At 44.4% G+C, this 21,638-nt stretch overlaps 1 protein-coding gene across 8 annotated transcripts in view; it reads right to left on the bottom strand.

Annotated features, from left to right (window-relative positions):
• dock4b (dedicator of cytokinesis 4b) overlaps nucleotides 1-17,861 on the bottom strand; it is a 113,829-nt gene extending 95,968 nt beyond the window's left edge. For all 8 annotated transcript variants that reach the window (XM_085769511.1, XM_085769512.1, XM_085769516.1 and 5 more), the window contains exon 1: nucleotides 17,653-17,861. In XM_085769511.1, the coding sequence (XP_085625637.1) occupies nucleotides 17,653-17,689 (37 nt within the window). In that variant the 5' untranslated portion in view covers nucleotides 17,690-17,861. The remainder of the gene's footprint in view (nucleotides 1-17,652) is intronic.
• Nucleotides 17,862-21,638: the final 3,777 nt, after the last annotated feature.

Raw genomic sequence — 21,638 nt, 5'->3', positions numbered from 1 at the left:
CTCAGAGCACAGCGAGGGTAATTGAAGACACTTCACAGGAAGTGACAGCATGGAGTAAATCTGAAACACACACACACACATACACACACATACACATTCATACGCATTGTGGGTCCACTCAAGGACGCACAGATGGCAGGTGCAACACAAATACAAGCCAGTGGAGCATACCTTATTAACAACTAAAGCAGCCAGCCAGTGTGTCGCTAACCCTAAACCAATCTACAGTTTTGAACATGTCTGCTTCTCTTCACATGAGGAAAAGAGCAGCTAAGCTATAACAACCTGAAAGAGAAACCGCTGATATCACAATGGGAATTATGTGTACAAGCTCCTTCAATCCCATGCTATCAACACCAGCATTATTAGGAATCTGTGTCACATTTATTAGCATGAAATATATGAAAATGCAAATTAATGTCATGAGAAATGGTCCTTTTTCCACAAAGTCACATAGAGAGTCATGACATAAAAGAAGAGAGGAGATGAGTGATGCACATGCATCAAGTGAGGACATCAACATCTGGGACAGTAACTAGCAGCATCTACTCATGTGCTTCAGAAAAAAATGTTTTTGCTAAAAAATGCTTTTCAATGTGGGAAATCAATTCCATTGTTTGGTTTCCAGCCTCACTGATCAGCTGATTTTCATGAGAAATACTGGATCAGCAGATTGAAATGAATGCTTCTTGTCAGTTTAAAACCTGTGGTTAATAATCTGGTGTGTGAGTCTCACAGAGGCACAGTGTAGTGAAGTCCTGCCTCCCATGTATGTGGTTCACTGCACTGGTGTGTAACAGGCCACCAATAGAAAACCACATGTCAGCTACGTATGTGCAACTTCTACAAAGTGCATGAGACTGATCTAACATACGCTATGCGCTATGCTATACGCTATGATCAGTGGCTGCTATGGATTGATCAGTCACACTCAAAGATGATCCATATGTGTAAAAAAAACAAAACATGAATGGGCCATCCCTAGTTTCCAGTGTGATCTGCAGAGCTGTTACCAATACAGTTAAGCATCCTCAGGGCCTTCAAAAACAAAGAGGCATTCAACAGTGGCATTTCCAAGCACGCTATGTGTGTGTGTACCACTGGGTATCAGGCACGTTCTAAGCAGCAACAGCAAAACTCTGTAAGCTCTGCCTCCGAGCTCAGCAGAGTAGAAAGAGCAAGAGGAGGCCATTTAATGTAGGAGACCACAAGGGAGCCGAACAAACTATGACAAGATAGCGACAGCAGCAGTGAGGGACGACTGAACCAAGAATCACGACAAGTATGGGATCTGTCATCCAGCCCGAGCCTGAGAATAAAAATAAAATGTTTTCATGTGATATGCATTCCGCTTTCCATGAGCTGCAAGATGTGGAGAATGAGCGTGTGTATGTGGATGTGTGTGAGTGTGTGTCCATATCTATACTGGCACTGATTCTCATTCTTTCCTATGAAAAAGAGCCTCACACACTGAAAACCGAGGATTGGACTGCATGGCTTGTTGGCATGCCAGTCCCACTGACATCTGCAATAACTTAGGAAGATCAATAATGGATGTCACACAAATACAAAAAAACGCGCACACATACACAAAATATGGCCATGTGATGTGATGGGCCGGATCAGCAGAGAAAGTTTCGGTACACACAAAACACTGATTTACCAGAAACTACAAGACGTTTTCTCATGTAGAGAACGTGTGTATAAAACCACATCAGGGAAGTCGTTTGCGTTACATTGTCTAATGGGTTTGTGCAGGAAATGGATTTCCTTCCCTCAGCTTCCTCCAGTCATCTTGCACTGCGCTCGCTGTCAGGAAATGTAGGGCCTCACAAATAAAATGTGAGAGGTGACACATTCTCCAAATTTGCTTTTAAAGTTCATCCGGAGTCTAAACAAACGAGAGCAAAATGTAAACAAGTCTGTTTGCGACTGATTCTAGCCATCTTTAGAATGAGCTGCTCTGTTCAGCGTCCAGCCGCACTGTGCTCCACTGTGTGTTTTTTAAATGTATGGCCCGTGTGTGTGTGTGTGTTTGTGTGTGTTTGTGTGCACGTGGTCAAGCATTCCAGCAGGGCTAAGGGGTTCAGCTGTCCTCGGGGCTATTTTCCTGTGCGCCGCATGCCATTGGTGGATCAAGGAGGATTATTCCTGGGGTCGGAGAACTTTGGGCTCGAAGAGATGGAGGAGAAGGAACAAAAAGAGAGAAAGAGAGAGAGAGCGAAAGAGAACCACCATGGTTTGGAACATTTCTTTCAGGAATCAATCTCGGGCAAAGGCAACTGTGGAGCGAAGCTGTGTTTGTCAAAGCAAACCACGTAGGAAATCACACAGCCAAGAGCTACACTGAGCGAGAGACACAGATGGAGAGGAGGGGAGAGAGAGAGAAGCCACTCAAGCCATCTCACCCTATAAAAATAATTAACCAATACTCAAGTGTCGCAGCAGAAAAATCCCTGGTGCCTGTTTTGAATCTTGCCTTCACTTGAGGAGTTTGCTTCGCACTTTGCCTTAATCTGGTCTATTACTGCATCGACATAAGTGTGAACAAAGAGGCTGCTCTCCACTTTGTTTTATAACGGCTGTCGTTCTGTAACAGACCCCGAAAGGATGGGATTCCCAATTCTCTGACACGTCCTCCAGATTGAAATTGGGAAAGGAAGAAGCGCTGCTTTCGGGCTAAGCCGATGCAGATGCTGCAGCAGAGCCAGAGTCAGGCTGACACCCACACACATAGAGCGAGGGTGTCAAACTCATGGCTGTGCTCAGCTAATTTGCTTGTGCCCGGGTCCACACAGACAAAATCAATGGAGTGGAGTAAGAAAGTTGGAGGGGGCGAGGAAAAAAAAAAAAAAAAGCACGTCCCAGTTTCCCGATTTAGGTCAACGGCAGTCGTGTGCACCCTCTAAAGCTGTCTGTAATTAAATAAAACTAGTTAAAAAGTCTGCAGGAGCTCTGAACTTGAAGGGGGGAGAGGGATGAGAGAAAGGGGAGGGGACGAGGCGAGAGTGATTAATTTCATCTTTGTTTTTCTCCTCCCACAGTTGCGAGCGAACACCATTATACAAAGTAGAAAGGTAGCCTCATTTGCGTGCCCGTTCAACGCCTGGTCCTCCCTTGGGGGGGAAGAAGGTATAAAGATTCTAATGAGCTACAGAGAGAGTTCCTGAAACACAAACGGGCAGATACAGACACAGTGGGACGGTGCTCCTCCAGCCTTGGCAGCTCGGCTCGGAGGAGGAACTCCATGTGGACCGCAATTGACAGCCCATCAAATATCACACTCTGTGTGTGTCTGATTCTCACCGCCTCACTATATCTCACCCATATCCACCTCTGGTTTCCCTTCATATCTCTCTCTCTTGTGTGACTCTTCCCTCTTCCTTCTGTGTGGTGCTCAGAAAAAGCTTGGCACATGATGCTTGGGAGAGTAAAAGTATAAACATTATTAGTGATGCACCAGTGTATCAGCAAGCTATTGCTATCAGCCATTATCAGCTTTAATGGTCCACTTATCCAGAGCTGTGGCTCTTAGAGATCTAACTACAGACTTTAAGAAGTGCCATTAACACAAGCTGACAGCTACACTGACACTGATAATAAGAAGATATTCTAAGAAGTGCAAGTTACACAAATCCCTTCAATTATATCATGTTGTGCACTAAATGTGACTCGCCATCCAATATTTACAAGTGCTTTTCAATGACAGACATATTGCAATATTCCAAATGCATGTTAGGCTGAAACAGTATATCAGCAAGGCAACTTCAAGCTACTCTTATCTAGCAAAGATTGAAACCTGGCCCAGTTCAAACTTCCCAGTTTGCTCTGTTTCTCTCTTCTGTATATTACTAATATGTGGCTTTTGGACAAAGAAAGATGTGTGAAGATGTCACATTGTTGTTATTTTTGACACCAAACTATAAATACATTTACAGAGAAATGACATAATCCTTGGTCACAGTTCTAAATGTATGATAAATCACACAATCATTCAGTGACTAACAGTAAGCTGCGTAAACTAGGTGTATTACATCACATAAAACTTTTGACACAAATTGCATTCTTTTTTAAATAGAACTTGGCTGGAATCGGCACTGTGAATGGATTACTCAAAATGGCAAAACACACACTGCCCTAACCCTTATTAACTCATTGAGTGCCGCGCTCCTTTCCAAAGTTTTAGTCAAGTGTACCGGCAATTTAGACCATTTTTGACGATTTTTGTAGAGCCACAGTGTATTCTATATTATTCATTCAAAAAATTCACTCATTTGAAAGGTGAAACTTTATGCTTCAAATGGCCACAAACCGTTTGTTTCTACGTGCCTCCGTTCCAGAGAAAACTCAAGCTAAACATGGCTGGGTTTCACCAAAATCCCAGCTTTTTTTCTAGAAAAGGAGATACAGCGTCTTTTATGAAAGGTGCTCTGTTTGTGCCTGTCGCTCTTCTGACACTTGCATTTCTGGATCAAAGGGCTCGTGTAAGATAAATATATACAACAATTGTTGTTCTATTCACAAAACCACCATCGGGGGCAGGGGGGGGGGTTTAGCGCCACTAAACAACGATAACACAGACGCACAGCCTCTCGCCGCGGAATGTGATGATCTCTCGGCCACAGCAGGTCCAGAACACCGGCCCCCACCGGTGGTCGCGGTCCTTCTGTGGTACGGGCAGCCTGCTTTGGCCGAGAGACCATCACATTTTACCGCGGCAGGACCTTGGGGAGGACACGGTGTTGCTCGAGATGAAGACCGGGCGGGACTGTCGGCTGAGAGCTTCCTGTTCGGCTCTGAGTCGCTGGAGCCTCGCGGGTGAGAGCGGAGCAGCTGCGCTGCATCCACATGCAGAACTCCATTTGCAAAAGCCGAGTTATGATAAAAACTTCCAGATCATGAGCTGTCATGAGACTTTGATCGTCATCTATTTCAGTTCTGCTCGTCGTAGAGTCCCGAAATTTACACATAAGGTGTGTTAAAGTGTCTAGTTTCATAATCTAAAAAAAAAAAGCAAAAAACATAAAATCTCGTTTTTGGCACTCAACGCATGGGAACGAAAAACGAGAAATTATGTGGTTGGTACTCAATGAGTTAAGATGGAAAAAGTTACAAAACCTTTATTGTGGCTACAAGATTAAAAACAGGACTAGTACATATGGAACGCACACAGGTCCTCCACAGGGTCAAAAACAATTCCCTCTGTTGTGTAATGTTTGTCTGCTCTGGCATTATAGCAGCACCTGCTTTGTGTAACACCACTGTCTGCTCCACTTTTCTTTCTATTCATTCCAATCAATTAGGACGACTGAATCTGTAAAACAATGCCATGGTGCAGTCATATCATTGTGATGCTATTTAACCAAAAGTCGACATGAATTCATACTGAACTGTCAGCACACACCTCCAAACAGCCACCAGCCTGAGAGTAATACCTGACAGATATCACCTATTCCCACCATGTGCCACCCCCAAAAAAATCTTGAAGGAAGGATTTATAAGCAGCTTGACAGGGAGCACTCACACTGAGGCTTAAACATTTCTTCCAGCTACACTCAGCTTAGGTTACGTTACGAATGACAACTGGCATCCTAGATTTACACCAAGAAATATAAACTGTACAACAATTTTAAAACTAGGCATCTGCTTTTGTTTGCAATCACAGAAAATGAAAAGTTTCATTAAAATATGTGTATATTTGCATCTATTCCCACAGTTATACTCTGCCAGACAGTTGCAGTCGCAGCCAGCCACAGCCACCCAGTCTGTGTTCCTAGGTGGTGTTCACAGTGAGGTTAGTGGCGCACTAGGATAGCCTGTGTAAAGAGGATTATGGCTGCGGTCCAGATGAGGGTCTGGTGGGGGTGGAGAGGGGGTGGGAGGTGGGGTGGGGCTTACGGGTGACGCATCACCACTGATGATGCCTGGAAACATTCCCCAAACAAATCAATGGCCTGGTTCCAAGCCCATTCACTCACTACCATTACCACAGTAACCTTTGAACTCAACACACGGCGGAGGAGAGGAGGTTAGGAAATGTTGAAGCGGGTGCATCTTTGTACCTGTGGATATTGTAACGTAACAGATCAAAGCTGAATTTTGAAAGAACTGCGTGAGTCATAACTATGTGTAGACCAGCTATACCTGTCCGCTGATCAAAAGCCTCCTTTTGCTCCGATCCTTCACATAATCACTAACAAGAGCAGCATCAGCAGCCAAGCTATAACATATGTCATATATGTGTGTGTGTGCAGTGCAGCATGCATTGCTCCATTTGTGCATCAGTATTTTTAGCATCCACATACTCATTATGTCAGCACGGCACACAGCAGAAGGCCCGGGTTGTTCGGAGCGAAGTGAAAGACAGACAGGAAGGAAGACAATGCGACGCGGACAGCTGCTGAGGCACGCGAGCCGCTCACATGTATCCTGGCTGTGAAAAATGTGTTTTGCTCTTCACTACTCCAATTAAGTTTATTTTGGAAGCTGATAGAAAAATGAATATGCCTTGTTTCTCGTCCGCGCACCGAGGTGCTGCGTAAACAAAGTCAAGAGGATGGGATTCATGTTTCAAAGACAAGAGACATAAATCACCAAAGTTAAGCCATCCTTCTCGCTACTCTTTCAAGTTACGACTAATGAAAGAACATGAAAGCATCTTTCTTCAAAAAAAAAAAGCGCTCAAAGACTGAAAGATGATACTGGGCTTTGCAGCGACCATCAAGGTCAGAAAGAAACCAGTGACAGGTCATTAGGCTGTAGATAAATAGGTAGGGCGATATGTGATCCAAAAGGAGATTTCCATTATTGATCCATTAAGAACAGAGATTACTCTATGGGAAAATACTTCCTGTTGGACTGTGATGCTATTTCTACAAATCTGATGCCCTTGGGAATGAAACAGAAACTACCACAATGTCAATGTGTTCATTTGACCAACAAAGCCGTTTGTAGTCAAATGGATCTTTCACAGTAAATGTGACCGTTTTCCAATTGGGGTCCAAGCTTCTGTGCTATTTCCATACCAGCGCCTGTACGTTTTATCCGAGGCCAGCTCTCAACGCAAAGTGCTTGTTAGCAAGAATAGCCGGGGGGCCTCACAAGGTATGAGCACGACCCACTGAGGAAGAAGCCACCATAGGGTCACAGTTTGTGCTCACGTCGTGTGCATAGCTAGCATGCATACAAACAATAAATAATCTCCGCTGTCATCTCTTTTGCTGCACTGTACCGACTGCCCCAGGTGTCCGTTCGCCCCGGACCAAGTGCTTTTTACTCCCCGCACAAAGGCTCCCACAGTGGGGGTTTCCTTTGCGTTTCCTCTCTCGCCCCCACACAAAGGGGATCCATTTCAACCGCTTTTAGCAGCGCCACTTTCCGCTTTTAGCTCTTCAGCCTCCCTCCCCTGAGGGGTCGACTGGTGGAGGACGGAAAATAAAGACACCAGGTGGATGCTTGGAGAAAGGTTAGATTTTGCGGCAAATGGGGCATTCTCAAGTTGGTCCCACTGTGGCTGGATTTGAGTCTTTTTTGGTAGCGCCGCTAGGCAGAAAATAAACTGATCTGAGGTGCTGGGAATCACCCCCCGACACCTGGTTTAGAGCTTTGTTGCTTCATGCTATGTGAGAGCCGATGCAGCATCAGTACAATTTAGAACATAACCCTGTTCACTTTCACGTCAAGAGTTAGATGAGACCACAAGTTAAAGCCACAGAATTAGCATAGCCATCATACAGTACAGACTCACTTTAAATGATGAGGTGGGGTGAGGTAACTATAAACAAGCTAGGCAGGCTGTTTCTCCTTGTTTACTGCCTTTATGCTAAGCTAAGCTTAGCTAGCATCTGCTTGCTCCTGTTTTATATTCAGCATATGGATATGCAAGTTGATCTTCTCATTCAACTGCAAACATAAAAGAGAATGCGCATGTTTCAAAAAATGTCGAATTTCTCCTTTAACACCTCTTTGCAGTCACTTTTTTTTTTTTTTTTTTTTTGAATGACAGGAGGGGAAAAACAGCCCACAGAATCAGCAGAAGGATTCCTCTCTGTAACTTCTGGTAAAGGGAGCACAAACAAAGTAAATCAATCCTGCGAAGTACTGCAATGCCAACCTTTGGTGTTGCTGGAAGAACGCTGAAAAGTCCCCATTCAATCAAGGATGAGAGGCAGGAAGCGGGAAGACACTTGGTTTTCTCCCCTCGGACAAACAACAACTTCAAATGCTCCAGCAGCTCAGATGTTTGGGGTGTGTGTATCTGGCGGGGGGGGGGTCTCATTCGTTCAAGACCAGCATTTAACTAAGAAATCTGTTTGTGTCTCTGCGTGGTTTGAAAGCTTTCCTCTTAAGTGGATAAACATTCAAATGGGAACAGTCCCCACAGAGCGGTTGGGTTGAAAACAGAAGACGTAGGAAGTGAACTGGGTCGCAGTTGGAGGTTTAGTCAACCTGATGAATTAAACAGATTCTGTGAGGCAATAACACTCTACAACATCCACACAATTAATTAGAGAATTCAGAATTGTTCAGCTGGGGAGAACCGGTCGTTTAGTAATCATATTTCAGAGCTTTGTCACCAAGATTGGAGTTAATCTCATTTCAAAGTTGTAACTCGTCTGTTCTTTCGCCCCATAAATCGGAATGAAGAAAAACCGTTGCGAGTAAATGAAGAATACGCATCTATACCTTCTTCTAGTATGGAATAAAGCCATTTCAATCATCTGAGCGGTCTTGCATGCCAAAAAAAATCAATTGCAATTGCCCTGAACACTTCAGTCTTTTCAAATTGACCGAAAAAAAGGGAGCCGTGACGAAAGAGAGCAAGTGAGCAGCAGTGGGGTGCAATGAAAAGCCCTTTTGAAAGTCAACCTGACATTAAACTGGGTTTTCTGTGCGCGTGCAGAGGGAGAGAGAGGAAGTGAGGGGAACTGACAGCGGAGAGGTGAGGAGCACGGGCGGCAGGCCAGCACCGCGCATGCAGCAGGTTGACATGCAGAGGAGAGCCAGGCCATCATCTCGACGGCGCAGCGAGAGCAGGAAACAGATCGCTCGCGCACGCATGCACAGGCCTCTCTCAAAGGGGGGACAAAGTGCAAATGTAGAATCACACACAGACACACACAATGAGCAGGTAATAAGACAGCTAACAGCAGCCAAGGTTGGAGAAGGCTGCTGCCCAGAAATCAGTCAGGCAGCAGCTGATCCTCCCAGTGTGATCTTTACAGAGACACAGAGAGCGATGGAGACGGGAAAACAGTTCAATCTCACACAAGACTGAGAAGGATCTAAACCGATCAATGCCAGCGCCACAGCACTTGAGCCCACAGTCAATATACACCACTAATATGACATACCTGTGGTGTGTGTGTGTGTGTGTTTGCCATCTCTGTTTGCCAGAGAGAGATTTTCATGATCATTTCTGAACGGATCATCGCTAAAACCTGCTCGCAATTCATGCCATCACTTTTTTTTTAGAAAGACAGAAGTAAAAGCAGAGCATAAATGACAAGGAAGCTTTTATTTTTGTCCACAAGAACGTCTCCTTAATCTAACAGAACATGTTTAGCAGGATGCGATGAGGAGAAGAGTAAGTAGCACAAACATAAGACATATAAAATGAGCTGTAGCTACAGATACTCTACTCCAAAACCCCTATAGTGCTTTATCATCTTCACCCTCGCAATCCACTGAGGCTGCTGCAAACACACACACCCAGAAACACAACATACAAACATGCACAAGCACATACGGTACACGTACACAAAATATGCTATATATGTATTCCTGAATACACAAACTAGAAGGAAACACACACACACACACAGAGGATATCTGGGCCAAGTGAGTATGGAATCAGAAGTGGGGAGGTGTGTGTGTGTGTGTGGGGGGGGGGACACATGTGGAAGAGAGATAAAGGTCGAACAGACTGCAACACAGATAGAGGGAAGTGGGCTAGAGAACGAGACAGAGGGAATAAGAGGAGGGAAAAAAGCCAGACAGAAAAGGAATGAGTGAGTGATGGATGAGAAAAAAGAGGCAGAAAGTGAGATAAGGGTCATCAGTGTGACCTGCCGTCTGTGGAAACAGTTCACTCTGCGGGGATGAGCGGGGGGGAAAAAAAGGCGCAAATAGAGGAAGCGAAAAACCAATTCGGTCTTACAGAAATACAAAAGAATTCCATTCAACTGAAGCACTGCAAAACAAAAAGTAGAAGGAGGGAGGGAAGAGCAGTGGAGAGCAGCGAGCGAACGCCCCCGGTCAAGGTCGAGCCGCCACGGCGTTGACCAGCTTTCTGGCTGAAGACCTTTCACCCTCCTCCTCTGTCTATGTCTCTCTCGCTGACATTAATCCTGTCCGTCTCCCTGCTGATGAACTCCTGACAGTGTCCTCGGTGACCTGAACTGGACAGTAACGCTTTTAAGGGGAAGTGAGCTGAGTTAAGCTGAGCTGAGCTGTGTTCCTCGGAATAATTTTGTTAAAAGTATCTTGGTACTTTGATGAATTTAGGTCACGTCCACAAATGCATCAGTCTTCTGTCGTGGGCGTCCATCCACTCGGTGATTTATCCTACTGACATCTGATCTTTCTGAGAACAGTTTTAAAAGACTTTTTTTGTAGTGTTGTGATGTGGATGGAGCATCGGATCTTCAATGCTCATTTATAAAACTCCAAGAGATGTTGTCGTGACACAAGCAGCCCCTTTGCTAAACCAAAACTAAAATAGTAGGAGACTGATGTTATCATTGCAAATGTGGAAATATGACCTGACAAAGCATTTCAGAATTTTTTGACACTCTTAATTATAGACATATTTCAGCTGGCACACTCAAGAAGAGACCAAACAATAAATCTGCCAGGCAGGAACGTTGGCCAGTTGCAAATATGAGCGCATGTGTTTACCAATTATAAGAATATGGAGTACAGAAAAGAGAAAAAAGTAAAATTGTACAATCTCATCATGTAGTAGTTTGTCCAGCAGAAGAATTGGCAAGTTTGTAAAAGGTCCTGCTCAGTGCAAAGACAGATACACTCAGAATGAATTGAGGTTTGATATCAAGCTCTGATCACAAACATGGACAAACTAGTATTAACTATGCATACAGCACCAATATGTGTGATCAGCTCCACTGCACACCGACGTAAATAACTGGGACAAGACTTTTTTGCTGCCAATACAGATACTCTAAGAGTGAGATTAGCTGGTCCAGGGCCAATACCAGGCATTTTTGGCATCCATTGCAGATGACAGGCTTGTTGTGTTTTGGTGGCCTGTCACCTGCCAACCCATTGACCAAGGTGGGAGGCAGGAATACGCTCCACGGCAGACAGTGCCTCTGGCAACAGACGCAAGAACAATGACCACAGGCCATCAGTTTGAAGGTGATGGATGACTAGAAGCTTTACCAGTCAGGTATTTTTAATGAAAATCAGCCAATAATAATCAGTAGCCACTGCCAGTGAATCAAGACATCCCTAAGTGGAAACCATTAAATTGACAGTGATGGTAACAAACCAATTTGCTTTTTTTCCAATGATCAGAACATTAAAGACAGATTTAATTTACTTTTCCTGCTATTGTGGACATCGTTTCCAAATGTGTCCACACTGGCATTGACTTGTAATACCTAGAGTCATTATAACACCACATAGAAAGATGTAGAGAAAAGATGACGAGGGAAAAAAAAACAAAAAACGTCCCAGTACAGATTTGGACTGGACTGACAGGGGTCAACAGTCCCACAGAGAAATAGATTTCACTGCAGAGAAAAACAAAGAACTGGACCAAAGCAATCTGTACGAGTCTCCAGTGGTTACACATCCCCCACTGTGACAGTGTGAATGTAGGTGTTAGAAGCCAATTTCATATTCAAGAATTAACATAGTAATTTAAGACGGACACAACCACGACCATTAGCTCTTCACTTTCTTAAATTATGCATATGTCCTTTAAGCTAGACTTGACACTTTATTAGCCATCAATAATCCATTAATGATATAAGACTTAACCCGAACACACCGTAACTACCCCTTTTTATTAGCATGTTAATAATGAATCAAGCCCATTGGTTTCAGTAACTTGAGGCTGAGCGGAGGTTGCTATTATTAAAGTGAGCTTTATAGGAAAATGGAAGCCTAGGGTCATAATGATGCACTGGGTCAGCCACACACACACACACACACACACACACACACACACACACACACACACACACACACACACACACACACACACACACACACAACCACAAACGCTTGCTCCAATCAATGTACACTTCCTTTATGGTCAATACATGTGAGCGTGGATTACAGCCACGGGACACAGATAACTGATGCCGGATCAGTACAGGCGATCATTTTTCTGCTGTAAATGAGCACACAAAAAAACAAGTGTCTCTTGACGCATAAACAGCTCTTCTGAGCCGCCAATCAATGTGATTGTCACCGGCAGAGGCTCTTCATTTATGAAAATGGCATGTCAGTCATTTTTCCCCGCGGCCAACGCAGATGACAAAAACACACACACACATGCACACTCTTCACTCGCCTCCGCTACAGGAGCGCCACTGATCAGTTAAGCTGCTGAATTCCTAATAGGACATATCCTATTAACCTCCCTCATGCAGGGATCACAGGTTGATATCGAGGAAGGGGACCCACAACTATAAAGTACCACACTGAGTCATTTTTTTCAATAGGCAACTGGGAAAATGGTTTCAATATCCAGTTTTTCCAGAAGAGAAGAAAATCTCATTGGCCAAAAACCAACAGATCATTTTGTTTGCCAGGTTATTTCTGGTAAACATCATGACATTTGAAGACAATGCCGTGGCAATTAATCAAGCAATTAACTGCAAGATTAATCAATAAGAAAATAATTGTTGGTTCCAAACGCTAAAATGATGTGTAGATGAGCCTATCATGGACCAGATAGCCAGCCACCGATAATTCCTGTCAACCGTATGTGAAATAATGGCCATATGCAAACTAGAAATCACTCAGCCATCTCAGAGTAGAAGCATCATCTCCCTACAGCGAGTGTGAAGAGCAGAGATGGAGGAGAGCTCCAGCTGTCTGTCTCAGCGTTATACATGGATGTAGACACACAATTATAGTGTATTGGTTTATTTGAGTCAAAAACTCCAGTGGGATTCGCTGGGGTATCCCCACTGTGTGTGTTCGAGAAGAGCTCAAAGGAGGCGAAGAAGAGAAAAGGAAGATATTCTCATTTCAACAAAACCTAAGTGAGGTCACACAGCCGTCTCCCTCTCCTGCGTCTAGTGTTGCTGAGTCTAAACAAACAGACAATGTTTGTGCGGTTTCAGTGTTTTCTTTCATAATTGAGGGCTGCATAATAAATAGAGCATGATTTAATTGAATAACACAGACGAACCGGCAGTGGCGTTTCTCCAGCTCTGTCCTCATGTCTCGGGCCATGTTTGTGCTACAATGACTATTATTGTCGGGGTGAATCAGCGGTGAATAAAACGCTCACTGAACTCGTCATATGTCACATGTCCACGTAGATTTATTTAACCCTTGCATGATGCACGCACCAGGGAACAGCTTGTGTATAGTGGCGGGCTAGGTGATTAACTCTGCTGCTTTCTATTTTTTTTTTTTCCTGCATCTGCTCAATCCACCAGGGATCCTCCTACAGTCTCCCCTCCATGCTGAATGACTGCGCTGGAGTAGAGTGTGTGCAAATTTGTGTGCACACACGGAGGAGAAGGGGTGCTATCTCTGCAGATGAAGACGAGGCGGCGGACGAGGAAGCAATTACAAGCTGGTAGGCCTCACCCCGCCACACCCCCACCCCCCACCCTTTCCCATACATCGCCCTGGGGCTTGCCGCATTAGAGAATCATGGATATAATGGTGGAATGGGCCTCAGGGCCCCCTCCAAAACAACCTGCTAATCCCCTATGGAGTGGAGGGAAGAGGGGGGGGGGGTTATTTGGGGGTAACAGGGCAGGGTGGACGCCCCGACAATGAGTCCACCCTTGACACGTGCCAACAACCACCACCAACACCCCTCCTTCTCCTCAATCCCCTCCCCCTTCCATCCCTCCGTCAACCACGGCGACATCCCCTCAGGAGAGGAACCAGCGATGTCGGCCATGGGAGAGCAGTTACGGCCCCCAGGCCGGCCCGGCATCGGCCCTCCATCGCTCCCCGAGCGGGAACGTTCACCCAGGCTGCAGCTCCGCTCTGTTTTCTAACAGGACGAGTGCTTCAAAGAGTGGAACGGGGTTACACACTGAATCAAGCTTTGGTGGAGAATTCAACTTGTGCACAGACGGCACGCAGATCCAAACCAGCTCGTTAAAACAGTTTAATTATCTGACTAAATTATGATGAGCAATGACATGCTTGATTGGCTGTATCAAAGGGCCTTAATGAGGAGAAAGGCCTCACTCTGTCTGTCTACAGCATTAACTTCATGTCTACTCTCTTCAAACATGACACAATGCAGCCTCCAGTATTTTCTGTAGTCGGTGACCGAGTCCAAGTGTGTTTGTCTTCAATGACATTTATGACAGATTACCCATCATCTACTTACGGAGAGACATTCCTGTTTCCATTTGTCATCTGTGATTCGGTTATCTCACTTCATCATCCAACTTCATCCCTCCTCTTATCCTTTCTAACATCATCTTATCATTTTAACTGGCAACTTGACCCATGTTTATGTTGAGAAAGATGACGTTCATACATATATAGGCTATCCCCCCTTTTGGCTCAGTCTAATGTCTCCATATCCCAAAACCCCAGCAAGTCCATTTAGGAATCAGATATTAACATCATCTCATCAATCTTCCATCCGTCTTGCTTCAGGTTAAAAACCAGTAATCACTACACTGGTGGGCTAATGGGCGCCTTAACATCAGCTCACCGAGAGTCCATTCATATTTCATCAATGGCCGTGGCCCCCGTCCCCCCTGGCCTTGCTTTGCCTGCTAAGGCGGACCAACATCAAACGCTGCAACCTTCCAATTACACGGCCAGACGTTCTGATCTCATCTCGATCTGGCCCCAGATCAAATATTCCTGCAAGGATTTGAGGAATTCCAAGCCCTTTTTTCGATAGCCTGCCTCCACGTCAAAAGGGGATAAAATGCACCTGGAGGAGATCACCTTTAAAATGGCTGAGGTGGGGACTTAGTTGTACTAATATTTAGATATCATAGCAGTTCTACGGCGAGAATATTCATGGAGGAGCCAACTGGTCTCAGTGGAAAAGTCAAAACACATGTGGATCAATGATGCTAATTCTGCTGAGGTGTGATTTAACTGGATACCATTTCAGGTAGTGTTTAGCTGTAGGTTGTGCAGACCTGTGGGAAGGCAACAGCTGTTCCTCCTGGCATGAATATTTTAGGACGAGATTTCATCTGGGGATTGCTGTCTGTCACTGATGTGAGGTTATTTTGTCACAATGATAAACATTTGGTTATCCTGCAAACTCGGTTAACCAGGTAAATCAGAGGAACATTTTGATTTTTTGTGTAAAATAAACCATGCTAAACCAAAAAAAAAAAGGCAAAGTCTTGAAACTATTTGTGAAGAACCAATGCAAATATTTAATGCTGATAGTCGAGGCATCAAGTATACATCATCATAAGTGTTTGACAGTTTGTCAAAAAGCTTTGTACATCTTTCCATCTTTGGAACTAGGGCGAGGTTTCATCCGTCAGTTTCGGCAACTTTCCAAAACTGAAAATCCAACAATCTGCACTTAATGACATGTTTGGCCAGGTGTGAAGAGGTCAGTTTGAACTTCTCTCTAAATCTCACTTTTTGATTTGTTCTGACACGGCTTTTCCCCGGTCTTTGAATGAGGCGGTTCTGAACACTTTTGACTTCCAATGCGTGTGTGTCTCTGTGTGTGTTTGTGGATCATGTAACCTGAATTTCACAACAGGAAAACACACTAAGTTCCTTCCTCAAAAAAAAGGACCAAGCCACAAAGAAGTGTACTGCTGCCAAAATATGTCTTAAAAAATAAATCAGGGCCAATTAAATGAGTCTTATTGCTGTTATTGAGGAGAAAACGGATAAAGAGCCTTAATCCAATTAACAGGGCCCCCTCTAGCAGTTTGGGGACAATGGCGAGTATTTAGCTTTCAAAATAAATGTCCTCCTTTTATCCAGCCAAGTGAACTTTTACAAGGAAGAATGGGTTTAAGCAGCTACAGGGAATAAATCTATCCTCCACTATCAAAACATGGAAGCTATGGGCTCCAGGGGACTCTGCCCTGGCCAGGATTAAGTATAATATAATAAACCTGCACACAAACTGACATCAGGTCTTTTGCACTTACATAGACCGGGAAGGGGAACAAGTCTATACTAGGGGAAGGCAGTCAAGTGACCAGACCGCAGAGGCCAAAGGCTAGTTTCTGGTTCACTCTGCTTCACTGATTTCAGGTCATAGAGGCAAGGTGGCACCTCGTGCAATTTTTGGACAAGAGGCAGCATTTCCAGTAGCCTCAGAGCCTTATTATGCAACCACATAGGATACATGCAAGAGAGCAAGCCCAGACATTGAAACATGTATAACTGAGATGGTTCAGCATTTATCAAATCACAGTGTTTCTTTTTTTTTCCTGTTTTACCAGATTCTTACAGGCCACTTTTTCCTGGCACCCTTGCAAGAATTACAGAATCATTACTGGCTCGTTTTCACCAAGGCTGTGGGATCATGTAGGGACCTGAGCATCACACACAGAGCAGACCAATATCTCTAGGGAATATTATTATGAGACATTTAAGCCGCCTCTCAGCGGTCGCATCTCAATGAGCCTCTTTTTTTTTTTTTAGCGAGTAAAGACAGGCAAAGAAGAAATTCCTACCACACCAACGGGACAAAAGTCTGTGTGGGATTTATTTCTCCCCCCTATCATTTGGCTTTGGTTGCGTTTGTTGTCGCTTGTTTGTCTCACTTCACTGTTTGATCCAGAGCCACCGACAGCTTGGAACAATGCACTGTAGGATACACACACACACACATTTCCGGGGAACCTCTGAAGAACCACAGCAATCTCAATCTTATTTACATAACAGAATTAATAAAGATTTCCTCACTGATTTTTTTTTTCTTTTTCAGATTTGCTTTTCTTTCGAAGAATTGGCAGAGGTTGGAGGAAAAAAATATACAGACATTCAGCGACTGACTGTGGAGAGCAGCTGATTTTTTTAAAACCCCCATTCAAACAGACAGTGTATCACAGAGCAAATACACAACACTTTGGATCAAAATAGCCCACCAGTTTTCACCCTGTCAATGCAAAGGGGAAATAGGGCAAAGCACCAGTAGCTGGGGGGGAAATCAAAAATGTGGCTGTTCATTTGGTAAACCATGGGGGGTCAGAGCGACAACCTTATGCTTTGCAATGTGGCATTCAGATGAAATCCAAGCTCCCATCACGGGCTGTTTGGAGAGAAAGCTGATGCTGCCTTACATAAAAACAATCACTCACTCTCACACTTCGCTGTGGTGGAAATCACCATCATCTTTCGTGGAGCCAGTTCACCTCCTCAAGCCCATCCACACATTCACACATGCCCTACAACTGAATGCCGAGTGAACGGAGAGGACAGCAGTTTTAAGAAAAAAAGAAGAAAAAAAAAACATAAAGGTAATAAACTTACCGACGCCGTATTTTTCATGTTCAGTAGGTATCCACATGTTTACGGTCGGTACATTTAAGTGAGTGGTCGGAATAGCAGCGAAATGCAGGGTTGTGGTGCTGGGTAACGCATTCTATTGGTGTGCTTTGCTCCGGTCTGTAGTAGGAGTCATTGTTTAGGTTACAGAGGGAGAAAGCGCTGCTGCCGCTGCTGCTGCTGCTACTCGTAGTGGTACGGAGGCATGCTGCGTTCAAGTGCGGTCGGAAATGGGACAACGTACGTCGAGGGCACTGTAAAATTAGATTTTATGTGATTCCCGAGCTGCATGACATTAAAGTCGGAAAGTGTGGAAAACTGAGCGGTTGTCTGGTGTGTTTTTGTTTTCCTGCTGTCCCTTTACCCTGTATTATTCAGTTGTTTCACAGAGGCACACATAAAAGGCAAACTGTAAAGCTGCATCATATACTATTGGAAGTAAGCTATTTTAGAGGCTATAGTATGTGATTTTTCATGTTGCCATTTTTGCATCAATAGCTGTTTATAGAGTAGGCCTATAAGCATTATGATAACCTGCATCTGCTCTGATGGGCAAGTTTTCCATCCCTGCCACAAACACACACATAATTTTGCACACATAGTTTACATAATACTATTTGTACATGTGAAGAATAGCCTAATGTTATTTATAACAATGTGAGACAATGTTTACAAAATACATAGGCTAGGAGTTGTTGTCACAAGAGCTGTTGTGCTAATTGCCTAGCATAATGAGCTAGTAGCCTTTTCTAGGAAAAGATCACATAGCCTATGTGTAAATCAATTCTAATTTTTCTTTCTGAAAATGTTACTGCTATATAAAACACGTGTTTTACTCTTATATTTTTTAACATGCCAGCATTTTTGCAGTCACATGTCTTCTTTGGATGAGCCCTAACCCTCCCCTGGGCCGTAAAGTATACCCCCGCAGCCCCCGCGAGGCGGGGGGGCCCCGCATGCCGTGGGGGCCCTGCCCGTTAAGCCGGGTTTCCACTGAATCAACGGTCTTTTTTTTTTCTTTTTTCTTTTTTTACACCGCAACATAGGGTTCACGTCATGATAACTTCTGTATTTTGGCCATTCAAGCTTCCACAGTCCATAGTTCTCCTCTTTGTTTGATATTTCAAGAGACTTTTGGTTAAGTAACCATGGACAGCTCCTAGGCAGGACTGTTCTGCTGTGTTGTCACCCCCAACCCCCCCCCCCCCCCCCCCCCCCCCCCCCCCCCCCCCCCCGTCATCGCGGCCATCGCCTCGCCGCCGCCGCCCCCCGAAACCCCCCCCCACCCCCCGCCATCGCCGCCGTCATCCGCGGCGGACGGCCGCGGGGGGGCCCCGCACGGTTACGTTACGGCGCTGACCCTCCCTGGTAGCTAGACTAGACCATTCATGTTACTTAGCCAATGCATTATTTTGGCAGACATGTCCCCTGGCTTCTTCAGGAAACAAAACAAGTGACCGTTACATTTTTGCTAATCTTGGTTGAGAACTTCAACCTGCTTGAATGTTTTCTGCCTGTCCAACAGCCAGTTGAGATTTACATATGTAAAAGAGAGATTTCCGAGCAACACTTGAACGCGACGGCATCGCCAGCGCAGCGAGAAGCGACAGCGATGCATTCTGGTACTTGTAGTAGCGCCCAGTGACGTCAATTGAAGGCCCGTTATATGAGGAATCTTCACATTTCAAGGCACATGAGGTGTTTTTCTGTTTTTTTCCTCGCTAGTGTGAAAACATTTTTGCATAACTATAAGTGATTTTCACGCACCACTTCCACCTCACTGGTGAGCAGCAGGCTATGAGCTGGTTCATTTCTATGGGAGGGAATGAAAAAGAACCTGATGAATGCAATGGGTTGCACTCTCCCCTAGCACGCACCACACCATAACAAAGACTTGCAAAGCAAGGATTTACATTTAGCCATTAATATGCACATTACAGTCCCCAAATATCACAGTATTGGTGTAGAACATGACCTTGCAACAGTGGAGAGTCGTCTCTTGGACACACAGGCGATCCACTGGGGACAACTAGTGCATGAAAAATACATGAGACTGTGTGGGGAAGAGGCAGAAAACTGGAGGGAGTTCTACGGCCAAAATGAAAGAGTTCAACACACAACACTCAATGTGTGTGTGTGCATGAGAGAGTGAGTTTGTACATGCATGTGCTTTGAGTGCATGTACATTCAGAGTCACACATTTTTTATGAGCAGGCTGTCCTCACCATCGTATACACTGCATCCGTATTACTCATACATTTTCTATTTTGGTTCATTCTAACTCCCCGCATCTGTCTAGGTGTAGCTGGTGTTGTGTTTGTGGTACAGTAGCTTTAATAAAAATTAAAAATAAAAAACACCATCCTAATGCAAGCTCATTTCCCATGCTGCAAATGGTGCATGAAAATGCTTTGAAGTGTCAAATGTGCCTCTCTTTTCTCTCTGTCTCATCATCACCGGTTCACATGTCCACTTACCCATCCACCTTTGTAGTTTATATGGTGCATTATAAATGGGTGTGCCATGAAAAAGCAAGCAACCCGAGGGAGCCACGCTGCCGGCTTTGTAGGTTAAAGTGCATATCATGTGCTGAGGGCATCGTAGGCCCTTTCCCCTCTTCTTATCTGCCCTGTCTCTGTCATCACACACACACACACACACATGTACAGTATGTAGAGTAAAATCCATGTAACTATACATTTGATTAAAATGGGGACTGGGACGTAAAGCTGGATTAATTTTACAGTGTGTTTTCATATTGCACATGCTTCGATTTTTCTGATCAGAGAGGTGGGGGGTTGCCGGTGCAGGGTGTGGTGGGATGGGGGTGTTTTGGTGGGGGGATTGTTGGAATGTTCTACTCCACATATGAATAAATCATAAGCCGGGGAGCAAAGTAAGACAGAAACCCCATGGATTCATCCCTGAGAGGACGGCAGACTGGAGCCAGTGTGCTCTTTTAGAGAGTGGAAACTAGACTGTGTTCTACATCAGCGAATCAATGTGCAAACTTCTGCTGCCATCATGTTTTGGTTGCAACTGCAGTGACAACACTGTGGCGAGGCAAAGATGAGAAAAAGGAGAAGGGACAGATAGGCTGCACCCAGCTGGAACACTGTGTTGGTTTATTATTATCTGTCCCAATAAATAATCTGCCACAATATTATAACCAGTTGCTGGTTTTAATGTTGTGAACTCTGTAGATTGAGTACAAACACCCCACAGCATGTGTGTGTATGACATTCATTTCCCATTGGGAAACTGGTCTAAGACTTTTGGAGATGACTGTGCATATTGTGTATGTACACGCAGCCAACTGATCAGTGCATATGATTCAGTGCTGATTTGCGTCAAACTCATCTGATAGATGACTGTACAGCTGTTAACTGGTACTCATTGTCATACATACTGGTGTGATACCGTAGTTGCTCAACTATTGATAAACACAAATGTAAGAAACTTTTTCCCTCTTTACATTTATCTGGCGCCTGGCGGGCATTAAGTTACTGGGGACTATACAGATTAAAATTTCATATACAAAACATACAGCCAGTGCTTAAATTATGATGCAGTGTTAAAACAATGCTTATACAATAAAAAGGAACAACACAGAGCTAATTTTATTGTTTGTTATTGTGGGAACTGCATAGTTCCCCCTCCACTGCATTTACAGAATGCAATAAATATGAATGATCAATCAGGGCCTCAACAATACACAAAACTGTTCTTACTGTGTCAACCAGACCAGTATCATCTAGTAAATACAGATCCTGAATGGACACTGTTTTTTCTCCTTTTGCTGTCTGAACCTATGTGTCTCTCTAAGCTCATAGACTGACAAAGAGTGATGAAGTGGCACCTGAGGGGCCGGAGGATAAAGGGGCTCCATATCTGTTCACTGACCACACTGTGAAAGGATTATCATGGTGGATTGAGGACAGGTCAAGTCACCCAGCATTCTGCTCAGGTGC

Source organism: Trachurus japonicus, chromosome 23 (assembly GCF_045865225.1).
Source record: "Trachurus japonicus isolate A0001 chromosome 23, Traja_1.0".
NCBI lineage: Eukaryota > Metazoa > Chordata > Actinopteri > Carangiformes > Carangidae > Trachurus > Trachurus japonicus.
Note: the sequence above shows the minus strand (reverse complement) of the source record. Positions and strands in the feature narration are given on the sequence as shown.